Source organism: Pogona vitticeps, chromosome 5 (genome assembly GCF_051106095.1).
Source record: "Pogona vitticeps strain Pit_001003342236 chromosome 5, PviZW2.1, whole genome shotgun sequence".
Taxonomy (NCBI): domain Eukaryota; kingdom Metazoa; phylum Chordata; class Lepidosauria; order Squamata; family Agamidae; genus Pogona; species Pogona vitticeps.
The window spans coordinates 179,664,585-179,682,494 of record NC_135787.1 but is presented as its reverse complement, the minus strand read 5'-3'; the positions used below and the strand labels follow the sequence as shown (position 1 = coordinate 179,682,494).

General features: G+C 41.6%; 1 protein-coding gene across 2 annotated transcripts in view; it reads left to right on the top strand.

Annotated features, from left to right (window-relative positions):
- DCP1B (decapping mRNA 1B) overlaps window positions 1–5,002 on the top strand; it is a 48,984-nt gene extending 43,982 nt beyond the window's left edge. For both annotated transcript variants that reach the window (XM_020788989.3, XM_072999835.2), the window contains 2 exons: window positions 1,489–1,737; window positions 3,297–5,002. In XM_020788989.3, coding sequence (XP_020644648.3) covers window positions 1,489–1,737; window positions 3,297–3,377 — 330 coding nt within the window. In that variant the 3' untranslated portion in view covers window positions 3,378–5,002. The remainder of the gene's footprint in view (window positions 1–1,488; window positions 1,738–3,296) is intronic.
- Window positions 5,003–17,910: the final 12,908 nt, after the last annotated feature.

The following is a 17,910-nucleotide window of genomic DNA, read 5'->3' as shown; positions in this document are numbered from 1 at the left end:
AGAGCATTGCATAAGAACCTTTGGAGAATTGGAAATGGCTGATGACACCATGAGCCCTATATAGTGTAGTTGCACAAACAGAAATTCAGCCATGGTCTCCTTGGTGTGCTGTTACAATAGGCACTTTCTAGTTTTGGTTGTTGTGGGTTTTCCAGGCTCTTTGGCCGTGTTCTGAAGGTTGTTCTTCCTAACGTTTCGCCAGTCTCTGTGGCCGGCATCTTCAGAGGACAGGAGTAGCACTCTGTGCTACTCCTGTTCTGTGGAGTAGCACATGATGTGACAAATCAAACATTCTAGTTTGTTTTTCACATCATTATATAGGTATATCAGTCATAATGTCCAATCGGAGTCTGAGAAATTAGGAATTCTGCAAAAGTACTGTACATTCTCCAATGACCTGGCAGATGGCCTCCACTTTATGTTTAAGGCTGCAAAGATCACACCAATGGCATTCTGTACCTCTAGCCAACCTTAGGTAAAGGTAAAGGTTCCCCTTGACATTTAGTCCAGTCGTGTCCTACTCTAGGGCGTGGTGCTCATCCCCGTTTCCAAGCCATAGAGCCAGCGTTTGTCCGAACAGTTTCCGTGGTCACATGGCCAGTGCGACTAGACACGGAACACCGTGACCTTCCCACTATGGTGGTACCTATTTACTAGCATTTACATGCTTTCAAACTGCTAGGTTGGCCCTATATAGCCTGCACCAGCCTGCTCCAAATGAGGCTGTATAGACAAGCCCTGATTTTACTTACTTATTAAATACCACCTTTCTCCTGGGCTTGGATCCAACACAGCTTATAGTGTCATTATAAAAGAAAGATTCTTTCAGAATTTTGCATTCCTGTTAGATTTTTTGCATCCAGAAACTGACCGCACACCTGACTATATGCCTGCAGTTAAAAGAATTGGCAGGTTCGTTCAAATTCATATGGGAAATTCAGCCCTCCTAGCCTCATTCCTAGCACCTTGTTGGTCTCACTGCCACATTACACTTCTGTACTGACAACAGAAGCCACAATAGTCAGAACCGTTGCCGTTGAATTCTGACACATGTTATTTTCCATAGTCATAACGCTTTGGTTTTCCTGTTAGGTAAGCATCTCAGTCTCTTTGAGTCCTAGTTGCCTACTCTGTTGCATAAATAGATTTAACCTATCACCAGGCAGACTGGTTGTTGATTGCAGACTGGTTGCTGGATTCATTAGGTCTGGGTCCACTCCTCGTACCATTTTTACCAGTTATCCTGCTAGAGCCATGATAAAATGAAACCACGATCACCATATAGAAGTTTTCTGCTACAGCAGTATGTTATCAGTGCGACTGCCATTTCCACCATGGCTGATTTTTGTCTTCCATCAGTGGCTTGCCGTGCCATCTGATGCTGAGTTCAACCTTATGTAGCTCCAGGTATCTTTGCATTATCTGCAGTTGCCTTGGATACAAATAGTCAGTAAATGAACTGTCCTGTTTTTTCTGTATTCTGAGCAGGTTATCTCACCACAGCGGATTCCTGCTACTGTAGCTCCATCACTGTTGATGTCACCAATGGTTTTTAGTCAGACTGCCCCAACCCCGCCTAAACCAAATGAAAATGGATGGCTCCCAGTTGTGAATCAAGAAGCTGCTTCAGTTTCAGCAAACCTTCTCCTACCTATGCAGAACTCAGAACTACCAGCTGCAAACAGCAATCCATTGACAAAGAAGCAGCTACAGGAAACGTTACTCCATCTGATCCAGGTAAATCACCCTTTCCACCCTGCTTGTATCCTCTCTTGATAAATGGGCATATCTGAACTTGAGGTAAAAGATTTAGCAAAGTAAAAATTCACCACAGTGATGTTGGCTTTGGGATTGAATACTGCATGTCTACACACACCAGTCCTAATGATCCACTTTTGTAATCAGCATGGAAAGGTGATTTTTATGACCATTTCTGGGAGAGGGGTTAAGAGAAGGCGTCTCAGTCCCACTTTCCCAAAAGGTTCTCCACATTCCCCTTGCAACACTGGGGAGAAAACACTGTTTGAAATTAACAAGAGGCCAAGGAAAGGATTCGTTAGGGGTGGTTGGGGCTCCTATGGGGCCCACTCTCTTTTGTGGGAGGTTCAAGTTAGGTGCCTCTGTGTGTGTCTACAGCTCAGTCTCTTATTTTCTGCACATCGCTAAATTTAGCTGTGAGATACAGTGGTGCCTCGCATAGCGAGGTTAATCAGTTCCGGATTAACCTTCGCTATGCTGAAGCATCGTTGAACGGATCAAAAAAACCCATTGGAACGCATTGAACATCGTTTAATGCGTTCCAAATGGGCCAAATACTCACCGTTCAGCGAAGCTTCGTAATGGCTGGCAGCCATTTTCGCGCCCTTGCCTCGCTTAATGAGGGCGCGAAAACGCTGCACGCGGCCATTTTGGGCCATTTCCGGGCTTCCAGCGGCCATTTTGGCCGCCGAACAGCTGATCGTCGGGCTTCGTTTTGCGAAGATCGGTAAGCGAAACGCTTACCAGTCTTCGCAAAGCGAATTTAGCCCTATTCAGAAAACGTTAAGCGATCGCATTAGCGATCTGAAAAAACGGATCGCTATGCGATTTCATCGTTATGCGGTGCGCTCGTTAAGCGAGGCACCACTGTAGTTTGTATTATCGTTGGGTGGATACACTGTATACATACAGGTGGGCATGTATTTTTTATTTATTTTTATTTATTTATTAGATTTTTATCCCGCCCTTCTAGACAATGTCTACTCAGAGCGGCTTACAATATATGTATGGGTTGTTGTGCCCTTTAAAAAAAGAGGAAAAATAACCCAAGCCATTATTCATTGCCTACAGCTTATTAGGGCCCGATTCCATTAAAGAGCCTACTGACTGACACAGGTACAGTCAGGTCAGATGTTGTACATTCATCATCTCCTTATGGTCTTTGAAGTGTGCTGATCACCTATGCTAGAATGCTGCTTGTGCTTCCAAGCAACTGGAACATCAGTAGAGTAATTGATTACAGTTTACAGTTTTGACTGCAGTAGTCTTTTATCCTCTATTTTCTCCATGATGCTCAGAAGAACATTTTAGCCTCGTGGAATCTCTATATACTTAATTAGGATGATAGTATGTGACATGTCTGAGACCACTCAGTGAGCTTTCTAAACAAGTAATGATTTGAAATTCAATTTCTTAATGCTGTTGTACCACACCACTTCTAGTGAATTAGAACATGTTAAAAAAAATCAGAATATGTAGAATTATTTTCTCTGGTATTGTGTTTTTCACTAACAAATCATATGTATTTGTTTTCCCAGAATGATGAGAACTTCTTAAACATCATCTATGATGCTTATCTTGTCAGCGTGAGGAAAGCAGCTCTGAAAAAGCCTAATTGAAGTCTAATTTTTAAAATCAAATGTATGTGATTTCCTGAGCTTGCCTTTTTCAAATAATTAGTCACATGAAGTGAGGAAAACCTGCTGCCAAATGTGTGTTGTGCTAAGAAATTGGTGAGTAGGAACTGAGAGTGCCTTTTGTGGGACTGAGATTTAGTCATAAATTAAAAATACCTAATGACGCTTTTCCGGTTTAGGATCCATATCAGCTTGTATAAAGAGTGATACTTTGTGTCCTCATCTATTGGCGTGTTTCTTTTAAAACCCCTTGTTGGAAAATGTTACCTGGTAGCTTGCTGGAATTTCTTGTCTGCTGAGGTGGAAGTCCCTGTATTACATAGCAGTATTTCTAAATAATTATACTGACTCCTGAACACCAGGTGGCAGGCTAGGATTGTAGTTCAGAAATATGAGGCCTCTGTGAAAGTCTACGTTGGAAACAGTTTTTCCGAGATGTATTCTCGAAGGCTTTCATGACCGGGATCTGATGGTTGTTGTGGGCTTTTTAGGCTCTTTGGCCGTGTTCTGAAAGTTGTTCTTCCTGACATCAGGAAGCCCGAAAAACCCACAACAACCATCAGTTGTTCAGAGAGTTAAAAAATAGCATAACAGAATCTCTCTTAGTTGTTGTAGGTTTTTCGGGCTGTTTGGCCATGTTCTGGAGTCTCCATTGTTTCTCATGATTTGCCCACTATCATCTCTGTTCATAAATTTTTCAAGTTATTCAAAAATCTGCAAAACCTCTTGAGCCAGAGATAACAGCTAAGCAAAAGAAATAAGAGCATATATTACAAAACAGAATTAATTATATAATTAATTGTATTTATTAACTAATTAATCTGTTTTCATCCATTGGAACTTCCCAGCAAGGCACTGATTTTCATATTACCTTTTCATGTTACCTTTTTTTTTAAAAAATTAAAGATTAGGCAGAGGTGTGGCTGAAAAGATAATGTGATCATGACCACTGCTAAAAACTGGTGCTACAAAATTTGCTACTCCCAGAATCTAAGAACATGCACCATGCCTGTTCTTTTTGGGGAAGTAAAAAGCATGTCATTTCTCTCACCCTACCCTGGTAATTTTGGGGAAGCACATGTCTCATTTAAATATATGTAAAAGGGGGATACACTCCACTAAAAATTGAGCATACAGACTCCCCATTAAAATCAGCAGGCACTTTTAAGATTCTTTTGATCTTGGATTATGTATACTGCTACTGCTATGTAGCCCCAATTTGACAGTCAGCTCTCAAAGATATACGTATTCTCTCTCTCTCTTTCTCTCTCTATCTCTCTCTTTCTCTTTTTAAAGACAACTCCTTTTGTAAGTAGATATTTTTCTATTATGGAACCAAAATATTCTCATTGCAGCACATGAAAAATTATAACCCTGAGAAGACAGGCTTTTGCTTCTAGCTATTCTTGCCTTTCCATGTAGATACAGGCCATTGCCAGACCATGTTATGTCTCTGTGCTTCTAGGGGATTGGCTGCATCATTTTTAAGTATCCTGTAAATGCTAGCAAATATAATGGATAGTTTCATTTTCACTCTCTTGTTCTATGAATGGATTGACAAGAGTTTCCATTATTCATTTGTAAAAAAAATAAAACAGTTTACCAAATTGTGCTTTGAATTCATTTTTTTACACCAGAGACCACAAGATTCTGGGCTTGGATTAGTGATCTTTTATGAGCCAGTTTCCTATTGAGTTTCTGCAGAGCAGAACATCCCAGCAACCTAGCAATGCCTGCAAAAGTGTTGTTCTTAAAACATTTATGGCGGTTTTTCTTCACAAAGATTTCTGCTTGCAGAACAGCAGCATCTGTGTAAGTGCTGTGATTGTTAGTACACTAGAAAGATTATCCATTCAGAGGAAGCTTAATACAAGATAGTGAAATCTGAATTTGCCATGCTTCCTACATGTGTAAAATTAAAGCACAATGCAATATACATGGTACTTCTTCCACGTACTACAAGGTACTTTTGCATTACATAAGAAATAGCAACTTCACAATGCAGCATCCCTAGCTTAAATTAGTCAGATGGAATTAAGTGCCTGCTTTGTCAACTGTAGACTATTTACCTACAGAGAATTGTGGAAGTTCATCATGCATCTAGGAAAAATGATCAAGAATCATGTTGAGAGAATTTGGCCAACTGTTAAGGGTAAAAAATAAGAGAGCTGCCAAAATTCAGCCATGTTGGCCATAACATTAATTCTAAAACTCATGTTGGATTGATAACCCTTGGTAGACCAAACAGCATAAAAAGTGTGCAAACTTTGAGTCAACATGTCTCTTCACCAGGCATGATGTTACAGAGGCAGAGGTAAGTGGGGGTGGGGGGACTTGATGTTAAAGCCAAGAAGTCTACGTGTGTCTTGGGATATAATGGAAGAGGAATGATCTACAGATGTTCACATGGAGCTTGTCAGACAAAATGATGGTGTTGCTTTCACCCCGAGTGATCCATAGACTTTCTAGTAGTCAAAGCAGCAGAAAGGTTTGGTCCTCTGTTTTAGGAAATATAAATGTCCACTGTAAGCAGATAGCTTTTTCCATTCTGTCTGAGCTCATAGGCTCCTTTACACCTAGAGTAAACAAACAAAACCCAGTTTGTCTGCCAAACATGACTATGAAGCAGTACTCTGGATATGTGCAACTTCCCGTGTTAAATTCATTTAAATTGTCATGAATACAGAAATCAAATGTAGTTTCATTGCTCTTTCTGCTGCCCTGATGCTAAATGCACATAGAAGTAAACAGCATGTTCTTTTGGAAAAGGGTAATGCTTACTATATTAATGTACAAATATTCAAATGGGCATTTCTAACTATGTGCATGACTGCCTGACCACTTGCCAACCATAAAATGTTTGGGATCTTTTCTAAAGTAAAAGCCCAGGATGTTGCACTTACCACCACTATTTATTTATTTGTTTGTTTATTTATTTATTTATTTTATATCCCTCCCATTTAGACAGAACTCTATTCTACTATTACTAGCATACCCACACCAGATCAAGGTGCTAAGGCTGAGTGTATTTGTTAGTGCCTCGCTCTCCTGCTCTCTGCTTTTGGGTGGGGGTGGTGATGAAATGCCAAATCTTGGACTTTGCCTCACAGGTCTGGTCTAACTGCACTAGTGAACTAAGCTCTGTAAGTAGAGGATGTCTTCTAGCCATTCTCAGTTAGGGCCATATGGCCCCGGGGGTGGGGTGGGTGGGCTCAGGCACATTTGAAGGGGGCCACAACCTGGAAACAGTTCTTCACGCGCCACCTTATAAGGTCTGTTATGTGAGTTATATGATCCTTATTTGGCCGATATTTCTTTCATATTGTGTTTATGACCTTGGCCAAAGAAAGGTTGGGAATTGCTGCTGAAAAGAATAGGAAGGAGCTTTAAGAGGCTCATTTTGGTGCATATATAGGGATATAATGCTGGGAAAGTGGAAGGCATCAGGAAAAGAGGAAGACCAAGTATGAAATGGGCAGATTCCCTAAAGGAAGCCACAGGCCTGAATCTACAAGAGCTGAGCAGAACAGTTGAGGACAAGATATTTTGGAGATTGCTCATTCATGGGGCCGCCATAAGTCAGAACTGACTTGATGGCACATAAGATATAGAACATGACAGGAACGTGTGTGTGTGTGTGTGTGTGTGTGTGTGTGTGTGTGTGTGTGTGTGTGTGTGTGTGTGTGTGTGTGTGTGTGTGTGTGTGTGTGTGTGTGTGTGTGTGTGTGTTATGAAATACTCTTTCTTTAGTCTTTCACTCAGTGTGTGTGTGTGTGTGTGTGTGTGTGTGTGTGTGTGTGTGTGTGTGTGTGTTATGAAATACTCTTTCTTTGGTATTTCACTCAGCTTCGTTTCCTGAAATGATATTACACTAAGTTTGTGGCTGTGGAAGGATGATTGTTTTATTGGATTTAAATGCCACTCTAGACCAGTGACTCCTGGCCTGGGTTCACAGTTGTTGGAGTACAACTCCTGGAATACCTGACTACTAACCTTGCTGTCAGAGCATTATGGAAGTTGGATTTCTGAGTACTCCGAAACCACTGCTCTAGTACTCTCAAATTATCATACAGGTTTGGGGGCTTCTCAAGCTATGAGAGTAACGTTTGCTTTTAAAATGTCTCCTCTGTCTGGGTAAAAAAAGGAACAAGGAAAGTGTACTGCCGTACCAAAAATGATTTCCCAGCTATCTACATCTATGTCTCCTTTGGCTGCCACCGCTGAGATCAGACCCCAAGTGCAGCCTATCATACCATTAACCCCCTCCTTCAAGCTTAACCCTTTGTTCTTCATTCCCAGTAAGGAAGTTGATTATTTATGTTTTTCAAAAGCAAGAAAAGTCTGGTGAGATGGAATGAACCTGATTTCATATTATAGGATTCTCTTCTTGAATTAAGAGAGATGACTAAAGAATGTTTATTTGTCCAGCGCCTATCTTAACATTAATGTTCAACATTAAAGTATCAGTGCTTTTTGGTCATATTCCTACCAGGCTCTGTGTGAATTATGCTGCCCTTTAGAATGGTACTAAAATGTCTGAAAAATATTAAAAGAGAATCTGTGGTTTAAAATCTCTTTATGTCAGTATATATACAATTCAAATATGCTTAGAGAAAGAACCCTCCTCTTTCTCAAGCCTTCATAAGCATGTCAGTTTTTAAATACTATTTCATGACATATATAGTATTCATTATTGTTGCTGTTACTGTTTCATTTTGATCACCATTCTTTTTCTGATTTTGATCATGTGCAATTGAGATTTAAACTGCAACATTTGGATTCATACTGTATATATCAGCAACTCTGGCCTTAGTGGTTGATAACCTCAGTTTTTAATCTATATAATAATGGTATGTATTATTTGGCCTTTCATGGAGCCTAGGAAAATTAACATGGTGTTTTAACACATATCATGGGTTTTTATCATGTGTGCTAATTTATTAAATCTGTATTAAAACTGAACAACAGAGTTAACCATCAACAGGCAACAGCTCTGAATATATAGCCAAAAGGCAAGGGAGAGACTTAGCAGTAGCCTCATTAAGAGCTAATCCTAATGTTTACAATTACATGAATGAGTTTGGAAGAGCCTTCTTATCCTTCTCTCTTCCATTGCTGCCATCAGAAAACTTAGTTTCACTCCTAGTTTTGTTTAATCACTGTTCACTGTTATGTGAACCTGACTAAACTATATTTAGTCTTATTTAAAGTTCACTGAAAGGGACGTGGTGGCGTTGTGGGTTAAACCACAGAAGCCTCTGTGCTGCAAGGTCAGAATCCATGCGATGGAGTGAACCCCTGTTGCTTGTCCCAGCTCCCGCCAACCTAGCAGTTCGAAAGCATGCAAAATGCGAGTAGAAAAATAGGTACCACCACGGTGGGAAGGTAACAGCGTTCCTGTCTAGTCGCGCTGGCCACGTGACCACGGAAGATTGTCTTTGGTCAAACACTAGCTCTATGGGTTAGAAACGGAGATGAGCACCGACCCCTAGAGTCGGACACGACTGGACAAAGTGTCAAGGGGAACTTTTACCTTTACCTTTTAAAGTTCACTGAAACAACCTTTCTGCTGGAGCTAGTGTACAGACCTGTCCACACTGTAAATTTAACGTAATCTGGCATATACTTAAACGGTCCTTATTGTCAGTGTAGTCTAGTTTAACTCTTGGTACCTATCCATAAATCCAGAACAAAAGCTATTTTGCATCTCAATGAATCATCCCCTAGTCCTGTGCCTGAAAGAACGGGCCAGCTCTTCAAGAGGAAGGAAGGTTCATTTAAGTAGAAACCCAAGAGGACACAGTCTTTTTTTCCATGCCAAACAGTGGTATCAGGGAGCCATATAACTATAACTATATGCCATGTAAAAAAGTCTACATTGTGTTCATTGCAGTTAGATTAACCAAAATGGATGGTTCAGTTATAATTCTAAACTGTTTTTAATTTGTAGTTGTATATGTGGGGGAGTGCATGATCTTGAATCTTGTGTTTGTCACGATAATCTATAGTTTATTGTCTCTGAACTAAGCCTCTTCCACTGGACCTATTAGAATTACCTACTCTAGAGATTTTCTCTTTGGATCATATGCCCTGCGCAACAAGAAAACACTGTAATAATATTTACCTGGTGTGTCTGATTCTTGCATATTCTGCAAATTACCTTTCAGAATTGTTGCAGTTACAACCAGGGGTGGGGGCATGTGGGGGGGGGTTGCACTGGGGGGGGGTCTCTACTCCCAAACACACCAGAGTTGGCATAAAAGTTCTTCATTGCCAGATGCCTGTCTAAAAATCATGTAAGAAAAGGAAATGTAAATTTATTCATGAGGTAAGAATATTAACTCTAATCAATGTTTTGTCAATATGTCCATGCTCACAAGGCCCCAAGAGTACAACAAGAAAGCATTTGCGCTGATATCTTTGCAGCTCATAAGCAAACTGGTTAGCCATTATTGGGGGAGGGGGGAATGAATGTTAGATTGACTAGGTTGTTGGTTTCATTATGCATAGCATGTGATCCTTCCAACTCTTCCCTCTTCTACTTCCTTTCCAGAGATAGATATCAGTGATTCCAGTGATAGATATCAGAGATTCAGTACAGTTACTATATTCCTAATAATAATAATAATAAATTCAAAATAGCTCTTGAACAACACAGGTTATCTGCCTAAAGTCCTTATGCTAGAAACCATGTGATTTCAGGCACCAGATAAAGAAGGAAGATGGAGATAAATCAGAAATGCAAGGATCTTCCTTTAGGCTAAGTTGAGCACTGCCCCTAAGACTCAGGTCAGTCCCAGACAGGCCACTGTCTTTGAGAAGGTCGAAAGCAGCTGAGTCAGGATGCTGCTTCATCGGCGTGCTGTTTGTGTTCAGTAAATTTCCCAATATGCCCCCCTTGCACCTGCTGTAATAATTTTTTCCCGACTTAGGGTAGCCCTCCCAAAGTTTTCTAAGTATCAAGTATTCTGAAGTGTTTTACCAGCTTCTTCTGATGGCACTTTGGGATCTTGCATCTTGTCCAGGGCTGCACAGGAGGCATGACACGTAACCCCATTACCGATAGAAATGTTTAACTGGGAGGGCAAAATGGAGTGGGCGTTCCCAGGAAGGCTAGGAACCCTTAAAACATGGAAAACATACCTCCCCCATGACCTATAAGATATAAACAGACTTGCTGAGCGATATTTGAATTTTTTTTAATACTTGACAGGGTTTTTCATGCCAGATGCCAGTTTTTGGCTCTCTCAGGATCTAACCTATGCTCCAACCAGCTTCTTAACCGACTGCATGTTGCCCACCTGTGGTCAATAGCCTGTCCAATCCTTCAGCCTGGAGCTTGAAAAAGTATAGCCTTCTCAGGCTACTTTGGCTTTGGGTCTTCTCACTTCTGCATCCAAAGAGGGTGAGAAGAAAAGAAGGGCAGCTGTCTGCCAGTGCCATCTCTTATGCATAATGGATAGAACTAACTGAGGTGACTTGACAGCATGTAACTACAGTGGGGTCTTGACTTGAGAACTTAATCCGTATTGGAAGGCGGTTCTCAAGTCAAAAAGTCTGTAAGTCAAGTCTCCATTGACCTACAGTGCATTGAAAACCGATTAATCCCATAACAGGCCGTTTTTGTTCCATTTTGGTTTTTTTCTGGTCTGTAAGTCAAATCTCAGTCTGCAAGTCAAACCTAAATTTTGCGGCCAGAGAAGTCTGTAACTCAAACAGTCTGTAAGTCAAGCCGTCTGTAAGTCAAGGGTCCACTGTACAATAACAGCAACAACAAGATAGATTCAGATTTAGAGGCTTAACTAAAGGTTCATCTGTAAATTAATTTTCTGCCTTGTTGGCTAAAGTACATACTGTACACCAGAAAAAAATCTGATAAAATGCACTGAGTGAAATAATATGCCAATAATATGTATGTTTAAAATGCAGAGGAGAAGAAGAAGAAGGCATGCTGCATATAAATTAAATAAATAAATAAAAACATAATTATGCAGGCTACACATTGCTGCCCCACACTAATCTGGGTACTAAATTTATTGAGCTTAGAAGGATGGAAGGCTAAGTCAGCATTGAGCTGGCTCCCTGAATCCATGGGGATCAAATTCAGGTGGTGAGTAGAGTCTTGGCTGCAGTACTGCAGTTTAACCACTGTACCACAATGCTTATACTGTACACTTGCATTCCACTGGGGATTATCTCTACTTCTTCAATGAGTTTTTAGCAGATTCTAACCAAAGAGCAATTCAGTAGAGATCTTTGTCCATACTCTGATGGGATGTGAGGGCGATCTGGCTGCGACATCTGTCACCCCATTGATCACCAGGGTTGATTTGGCTGATCCTCCCTCACTGTTCCATGTGTGTGCCTCTTGAAGTTGCATGCTTGGTGGAAGAGCATGGCCATCCCAGATAGGAGTGTACCGTTCTTCAGTCAAGGGTATACGGTAGCTGCCCTCCCCTGCTCTGACCAGATTATCCTACAGATTTCTTAATACATGTTATTCTGGCTCAGCATCATTCTGTTATTTCCTTGGATGCCATTTTATTTTTTGTCTTCCACCAAGTTTGATTGTATTTATCATCCATCACACCTGTCCTAGTTTTCAAATGTTGCTCTTTGCTCTGTCAAAAATGTTTACTCTTTTGTGCTGACCAATGGCTGAAACAAAGACATAAATCTGAACCTCACTTTATTTACAGGGGGAATTGAGAAATAAGGGGCTGGTTTTCTCTGTTATGCAGGCAAGAGATTTCTCCACAGGGTAAAGTTGTAATGCTTTCATCCATCACCTCACTCTCGTATATTTCTTCCTCATCCTTTACAGAACGTGCACTTTGAAAAGAAACAAAGCAGATTAGAGGTTTAAGATCTCTTGCAGCTCTTCAGAGCAGTAGCATTCCATCAGAATTATTATCTGTGCACCAAATGAAAAAGCACCAGCATTTTCCCAATGCCAGTGCTGGCAAATTCACTCCTTTACAAATGTAAAATAGTTGGGAAACTGCCATTTAAATGCAGCAACACGTTTAAAGGAATCAGTAGGGAATGACAAATAGATACCATATGGGATTGGGCATCTTAGCCTCTCTTGATTTTCTCTTAAGCGGACTAGTTATAAATTGTCACCATTGGGTCACTTCCCTCTTTTGTGAAAAATAATTCAACTTCTTTGTTGTCCTTCAACTGCAATGGCTGGCTGGCTGTGAAGGTGCCTTAATGTTGGTCTGTAGGCCACATGTACACACAGAAGCCAGTGTTACATACAGCACTGATGTTACCTGTCTGTCATGGGTTTGGAGGGAAAGTTCCATCCTATGGGGAGTGGAAGGCGGGACATCAGGAGGAGGGGCTGTACTGTATATATATGTGAAGCCTGTGTGGTGAAGTTTAGGAGACGCTGGGATGTGAAGAAGCAGCAGCTGGGAAGAAGAAGCTGGTGTGGGAGTCTGTGTGTCAGACAGGGTACTACTGTGTGTCAGTACCAACCTGATAGGTTCAGGTGTCTGTATGGTTAGCCAGAACTGATAGGTTCAGGGTCTGTGCTTCAAGTTAAGGGTTCTGTGTGAACCAAACTGTATGCATGTATGAATGAGACTAAGCCACGTTACTATATCTTATTCACCTAATCATTTTATTTTCCCTGTGTGTTGTATTTAATAAACCTTATTCTTTTAATAATAATAATAATAATAATAATATAATTTATTGTCATTGTAAGTATATACACAGTATATCATACAACGAAATTCACAGACACCCAGAGACCAGACACATGCACACACATAACATTCCCCAAACACTCCCCACCCACTAGAAATCCCCCACTAAAAATACAAACATCTACACCTCAGTCCAAGTAACACAGTCCAACTAATTATTCACTACTGGTGGTCTTTAAGCTCATTATTAATTGCAATTATAGCTCTAGGATAAAAACTATTTAGAAAACGTGTGGTCCGAGTCTTAATTGTTCTATATCTTCTGCCAGACGGTAACAGTTCAAAAAAGTTATAAGCAGGATGGGAAGAGTCTCTCAGGATGCTGTGTGACTTCCTCAGACAGCGGGATGTGAAGATGTCATCCAGGGTTGGTAGCTGGAGCCCGATGATATTCTGGGCAATTTTAATGGTTCTCTGTAGAGCTTTTTTGTCCGCTACAGAGCTACTCCCAAACCATGCCAGAATGCCATAAGTTAGGACACTCTCAATGGTGCTACGGTAGTAGGACAGAAGCAAATGCTGTGATAAATTTAACTTCCCGAGCATTCTCAGGAAATACAGCCTCTTCTGTGCCTTCTTTATTAGCATGTTGGCATTTATAGTCCATGAGAGGTCCTCTGAGATGTAAGTGCCCAGAAATTTAAAACTACCAACTCTCTCCACTTCCTCACCGTTTATGTACAGTGGTAAATGTACATTTCTCTTCCTCCTAAAATCAATTATGAGTTCTTTAGTTTTTTTGATGTTAAGTGTGAGATGATTTTCTTTACACCATAGTATCAATCTTTGTACTTCCTTTCTATAAGCAGACTCATTGTTCTTATTTATGAGTCCCACCACTGTTGTATCATCCGCAAATTTAATAATTGCATTGGTGTTATATAGTGGGGTGCAATCATGTGTGTACAGGGAATAGAGGAAAGGACTTAGCACGCAGCCCTGGGGAGCTCCTGTACTTAGTACCAGGGTAGAAGAATGGTGGGATCCCATCCTTACTGACTGTGGCCTATCTGTCAGAAAATCCTTTATCCACATGCAGATCTCCTGAGGTAATCCCAGGTTGATCATTTTAAAAAACAACCTATTTGGTAGAATGGTGTTAAAAGCAGAGCTATAATCCACAAACAACAGCCTCGCATAAGTTCCCTGTTGTTCTAAGTGGCTCAATACAGTATGGAGTACGATGGACACAGCATCATCAGTAGATCTATTTCTCCTGTATGCAAATTGCCATGGATCCAAAGAAGGTGGAAGACTAGCCTTAATGTAATCCAGCACCAATCTCTCAAAACATTTCATAATAACAGATGTTAAAGCTACTGGTCTATAATCATTGGGAGATACCACAGCTGACTGCTTCGGGACTGGCACTATAATAGATGTCTTCAGGCAAGTGGGGACAGAACACTGCAACAAGGATAGATTGAAAATATCCGTAAAAACTCCAGCTAATTCTGCAGCACAGCCCCTAACAACTCGTCCCATGATTCCATCTGGTCCAGCTGCCTTTCGAATATTAATATTCTGGAAAGCGCGTCTCACATCTGAAATCTGCAGTACTAGTGGTTGTCTGTCGATGGTAGATTCTAGTGATGTATTATGGACAGTAGGTGCTGGAATAATGGTTGTTCCTGTTTCCACCTCAAAACGGCTGAAAAATTGATTTAACTGCTCAGCCAAAAAATCACTGCTGCTACACAGACTGTTTTTGTTACTCTGACCAGTGATTTGTCGTAGGCCGTGCCACACTCTGCGAGTGTCAGAACTTTCAAGGTGTTGTTCAATTCTCTGGCTGTACATAGCTTTGGCATCCCTAATGCCCCTTTTCAGTTTAGCTCTGGCCTCTCTATACTGTAGTTCATCACCAGAATGAAAAGCAGTATTTCTGGCTTTTAATAAAAGGCGCACTTCTCTATTTAGCCAAGGCTTGTTGTTAGAAAACACTCGTACTTGTCTTGTAGTAGCAATAACATCGATGCAGCTTTTGATATAAAACAGTACTGTCGAGGCATAAGTATCAACATTGTCCTCCTCAAACAGTGTCCAATCAGTGCTCCTAAAGCAATCTTGAAGTTGCTCAGTTGCATCCACTGGCCACACTTGTATTTCTCTAATTGATGGTCTGATTCTTTTAACAAGGGGTCTGTACGATGGAATCAAAAAAAGAGATATATGATCTGACTGTCCCAAGCTAGGCAATGGCTTCGTCTTATATCCATGCATGATGTTACAATATACCTGATCCAAGGTATTTTCCCCTCTAGTGGGACAGTCCACATACTGATAAAAGTTAGGGAGGACGGTCTTTAAATTGGCTTGATTGAAATCACCTGCTACCACCAGCACTCCATCTGGGTAGGCCTGCTGCTGTTTGCTGATAGCAGTTAACAAACAACTCAAAGCTGTGGTTGTGTTAGCATCAGGAGGTATATATATTGCTGTTATTATAACAACATTAAACTCACGAGGCAGGTAAAAGGGGCGGCATTTCACTGCCAAATACTCCAAATCAGGAGAACAGTGAATGTCCATTATTTTAACATCTGTGCTCCAATTATCGTTTGTGTAAACACAAACCCCTCCACCTCTGCTCTTCCCAGATTCAATAGACCTGTCTGCTCGATGTACTCTGCGTCCTTGTAGTTCAATTACCTCCCCTGGGATGGAAGAATCAAGCCATGTCTCTGTAAAGATCATAACGCAACAGTCTCGAATATTTTTCTGTAGGGAGATAGTAAGTTCCAACTCCTCAATCTTGTTGGGTAGAGATCTAACATTTGAGACAAAAAGACTTGGCAATGCAGGCTTGTGAGGATTTTTGCCTAACCTCACTCGTAGACCAGCCCTGCAGCCTCTTTTCTGCTTGCGTTTTCTCCGTGTTCTTTTCTTCCTGACAGGGAGAGCAGGGGGAGTAACCCCCCGATATGCAGGCCGTCTTAAAAGCTCAGCTGGGATGTTGTAAGTTGAGACCCTCGATTCAAAGTTGCAACAGTCTCTGCCAATAGATAATAATTCTTGTCGACTGTAAGTTACTTGTGCCTGAGCACGTAGAGTCCATAATAAGGACCGATCTCTGGAATGCCTAGCCGCTGCAAATACTTGCGCCGCCATCTTGACCAACTGTCAACTGTTGAAAATCCATCCCTGGTCTGTGTGACTTCTTATAGGGAATGGTTGGTGGCAGCTTAGTTAACGTGTGGCAGATCCCAGTGGGTCTGGGTTTGTCACATTGATTGGTGTCCAGCGTGTGGGATACGACTGGTCCAGTTGTCCAGCGGTCCAGCAGAGCCTTGGCAGGTGTGCCCAGAGCAAGGGGGGTCTAGTCAGGGACAATCTGAGGCGCGTAGGTAATCTTCTAGGTGTACCTCACGGGGAGGTGCGCTAGTAGAAGAACGTGCCAACTGGGGAGACTAGATTAGGGTGCTCTGAGGCAGCCTGGTTTTGGCGGGAAAAAAGCTGAGGCAAAACCTGTGAAATAGCAGTGAGCTAGCGTGTCTGCTGAGAGGCCCAGCAGAGGGGGGTAGACTCTAACTCGCAACTGTTGCAAGTTAGTGCTGAAAGGACAGCAGCAATCTATAGGGAAAGCTGGTTCTGAGGCAAAAGAAAAAAAAAAGTGGTCGTTTTATTTTGAGGCTTGACTTTTTAAAGCAGCCTGTTCTGAGGGGGGGGATTATGCCCTTGACTCGAAGCCAAATGGCAGAAATGGGTGAAGTGAAAGACCCCCAGGTTGACCAAGGTTCTGAGGATGAATTTGGCTCAGTGCAGGGTGACAGCACGGGAGAACAGAACCCAGAACTCAGGAAAATGCTCATAGCCCAACAGCATGAACTGAGGATGAGGGAAATAGAAAGGGAAGAGAAACAAAGGCAATTGGAAAAAGAAGAAAGATTAGAGAGAGAGAGAATGGAAATGGAGAGGGAATTGCAGAGAGAGAAAATGGCGTTTGAATTAAGAAAATTGGAACTGATGAATCAGAACAATAATAACAATAGGGATTCTGAGGGAGGCCAATTGTCTAAAGCTGACCTGAAGAAATTCCCTGTGTACCACAAGGGAGATTGTCCTGAGGTGTTCTTTTCCCTAGTGGAAAGAGCGTTTGTGGACTTCTCAGTGAGGGAAACTGAGAAGATGACCATCATGCGATCTTTAATCAGTGGTAGCCTGGCCGAGGTTTATTCAGAGATGCCTGAGGAACTGATGAAAGATTTTGCAGAGTTTAAAAAACTGGTGTTTGCAAGACATGGGATAAATGCGGAACAGCTGAGGCAAAGATTCAGGTCCCTCACAAAGAAACCAGAGCAGACTTTTACCCAAGTGGGGGCCCAATTGGTGAGGCTGCTTGAGAAATGGCTATCTCAGGAGGGGACAGAGACCTTTCAGCAGCTTAAAGATTTGATAGCGCTGGAACAGTTCTATTCAGTCCTGCATGGGGAACTGAAATTCCAGGTGAGGGAAAGGAAACCAAAATCTGTGGCAGAAGCAGCCGAGATCGCAGATTTTATTTACCAGATAAGAAAGCCCTTAGGTGAGGAGAAATCTGTAGGAAAACCCAAAGAAACCTACAGCAAGTACTCTCAGGGACCAGGGAAAAGCCAGCAAGGGGGAGGGGCCCACGGTGAAGGGAAGCCCTCAGACATGAAACCAAGACCTCAGATTTTGGAGGGAAAACCAAAACACGAGGAGAAAGACTCAAAATACACCAGAAAATGTTATTTCTGTCAGGGAAAGGGCCATCTAATCTCAGAGTGTGAGAAATTAAAGCAGCTAAAAGGAATTGTGCCTCAGGAGTCGAGTGG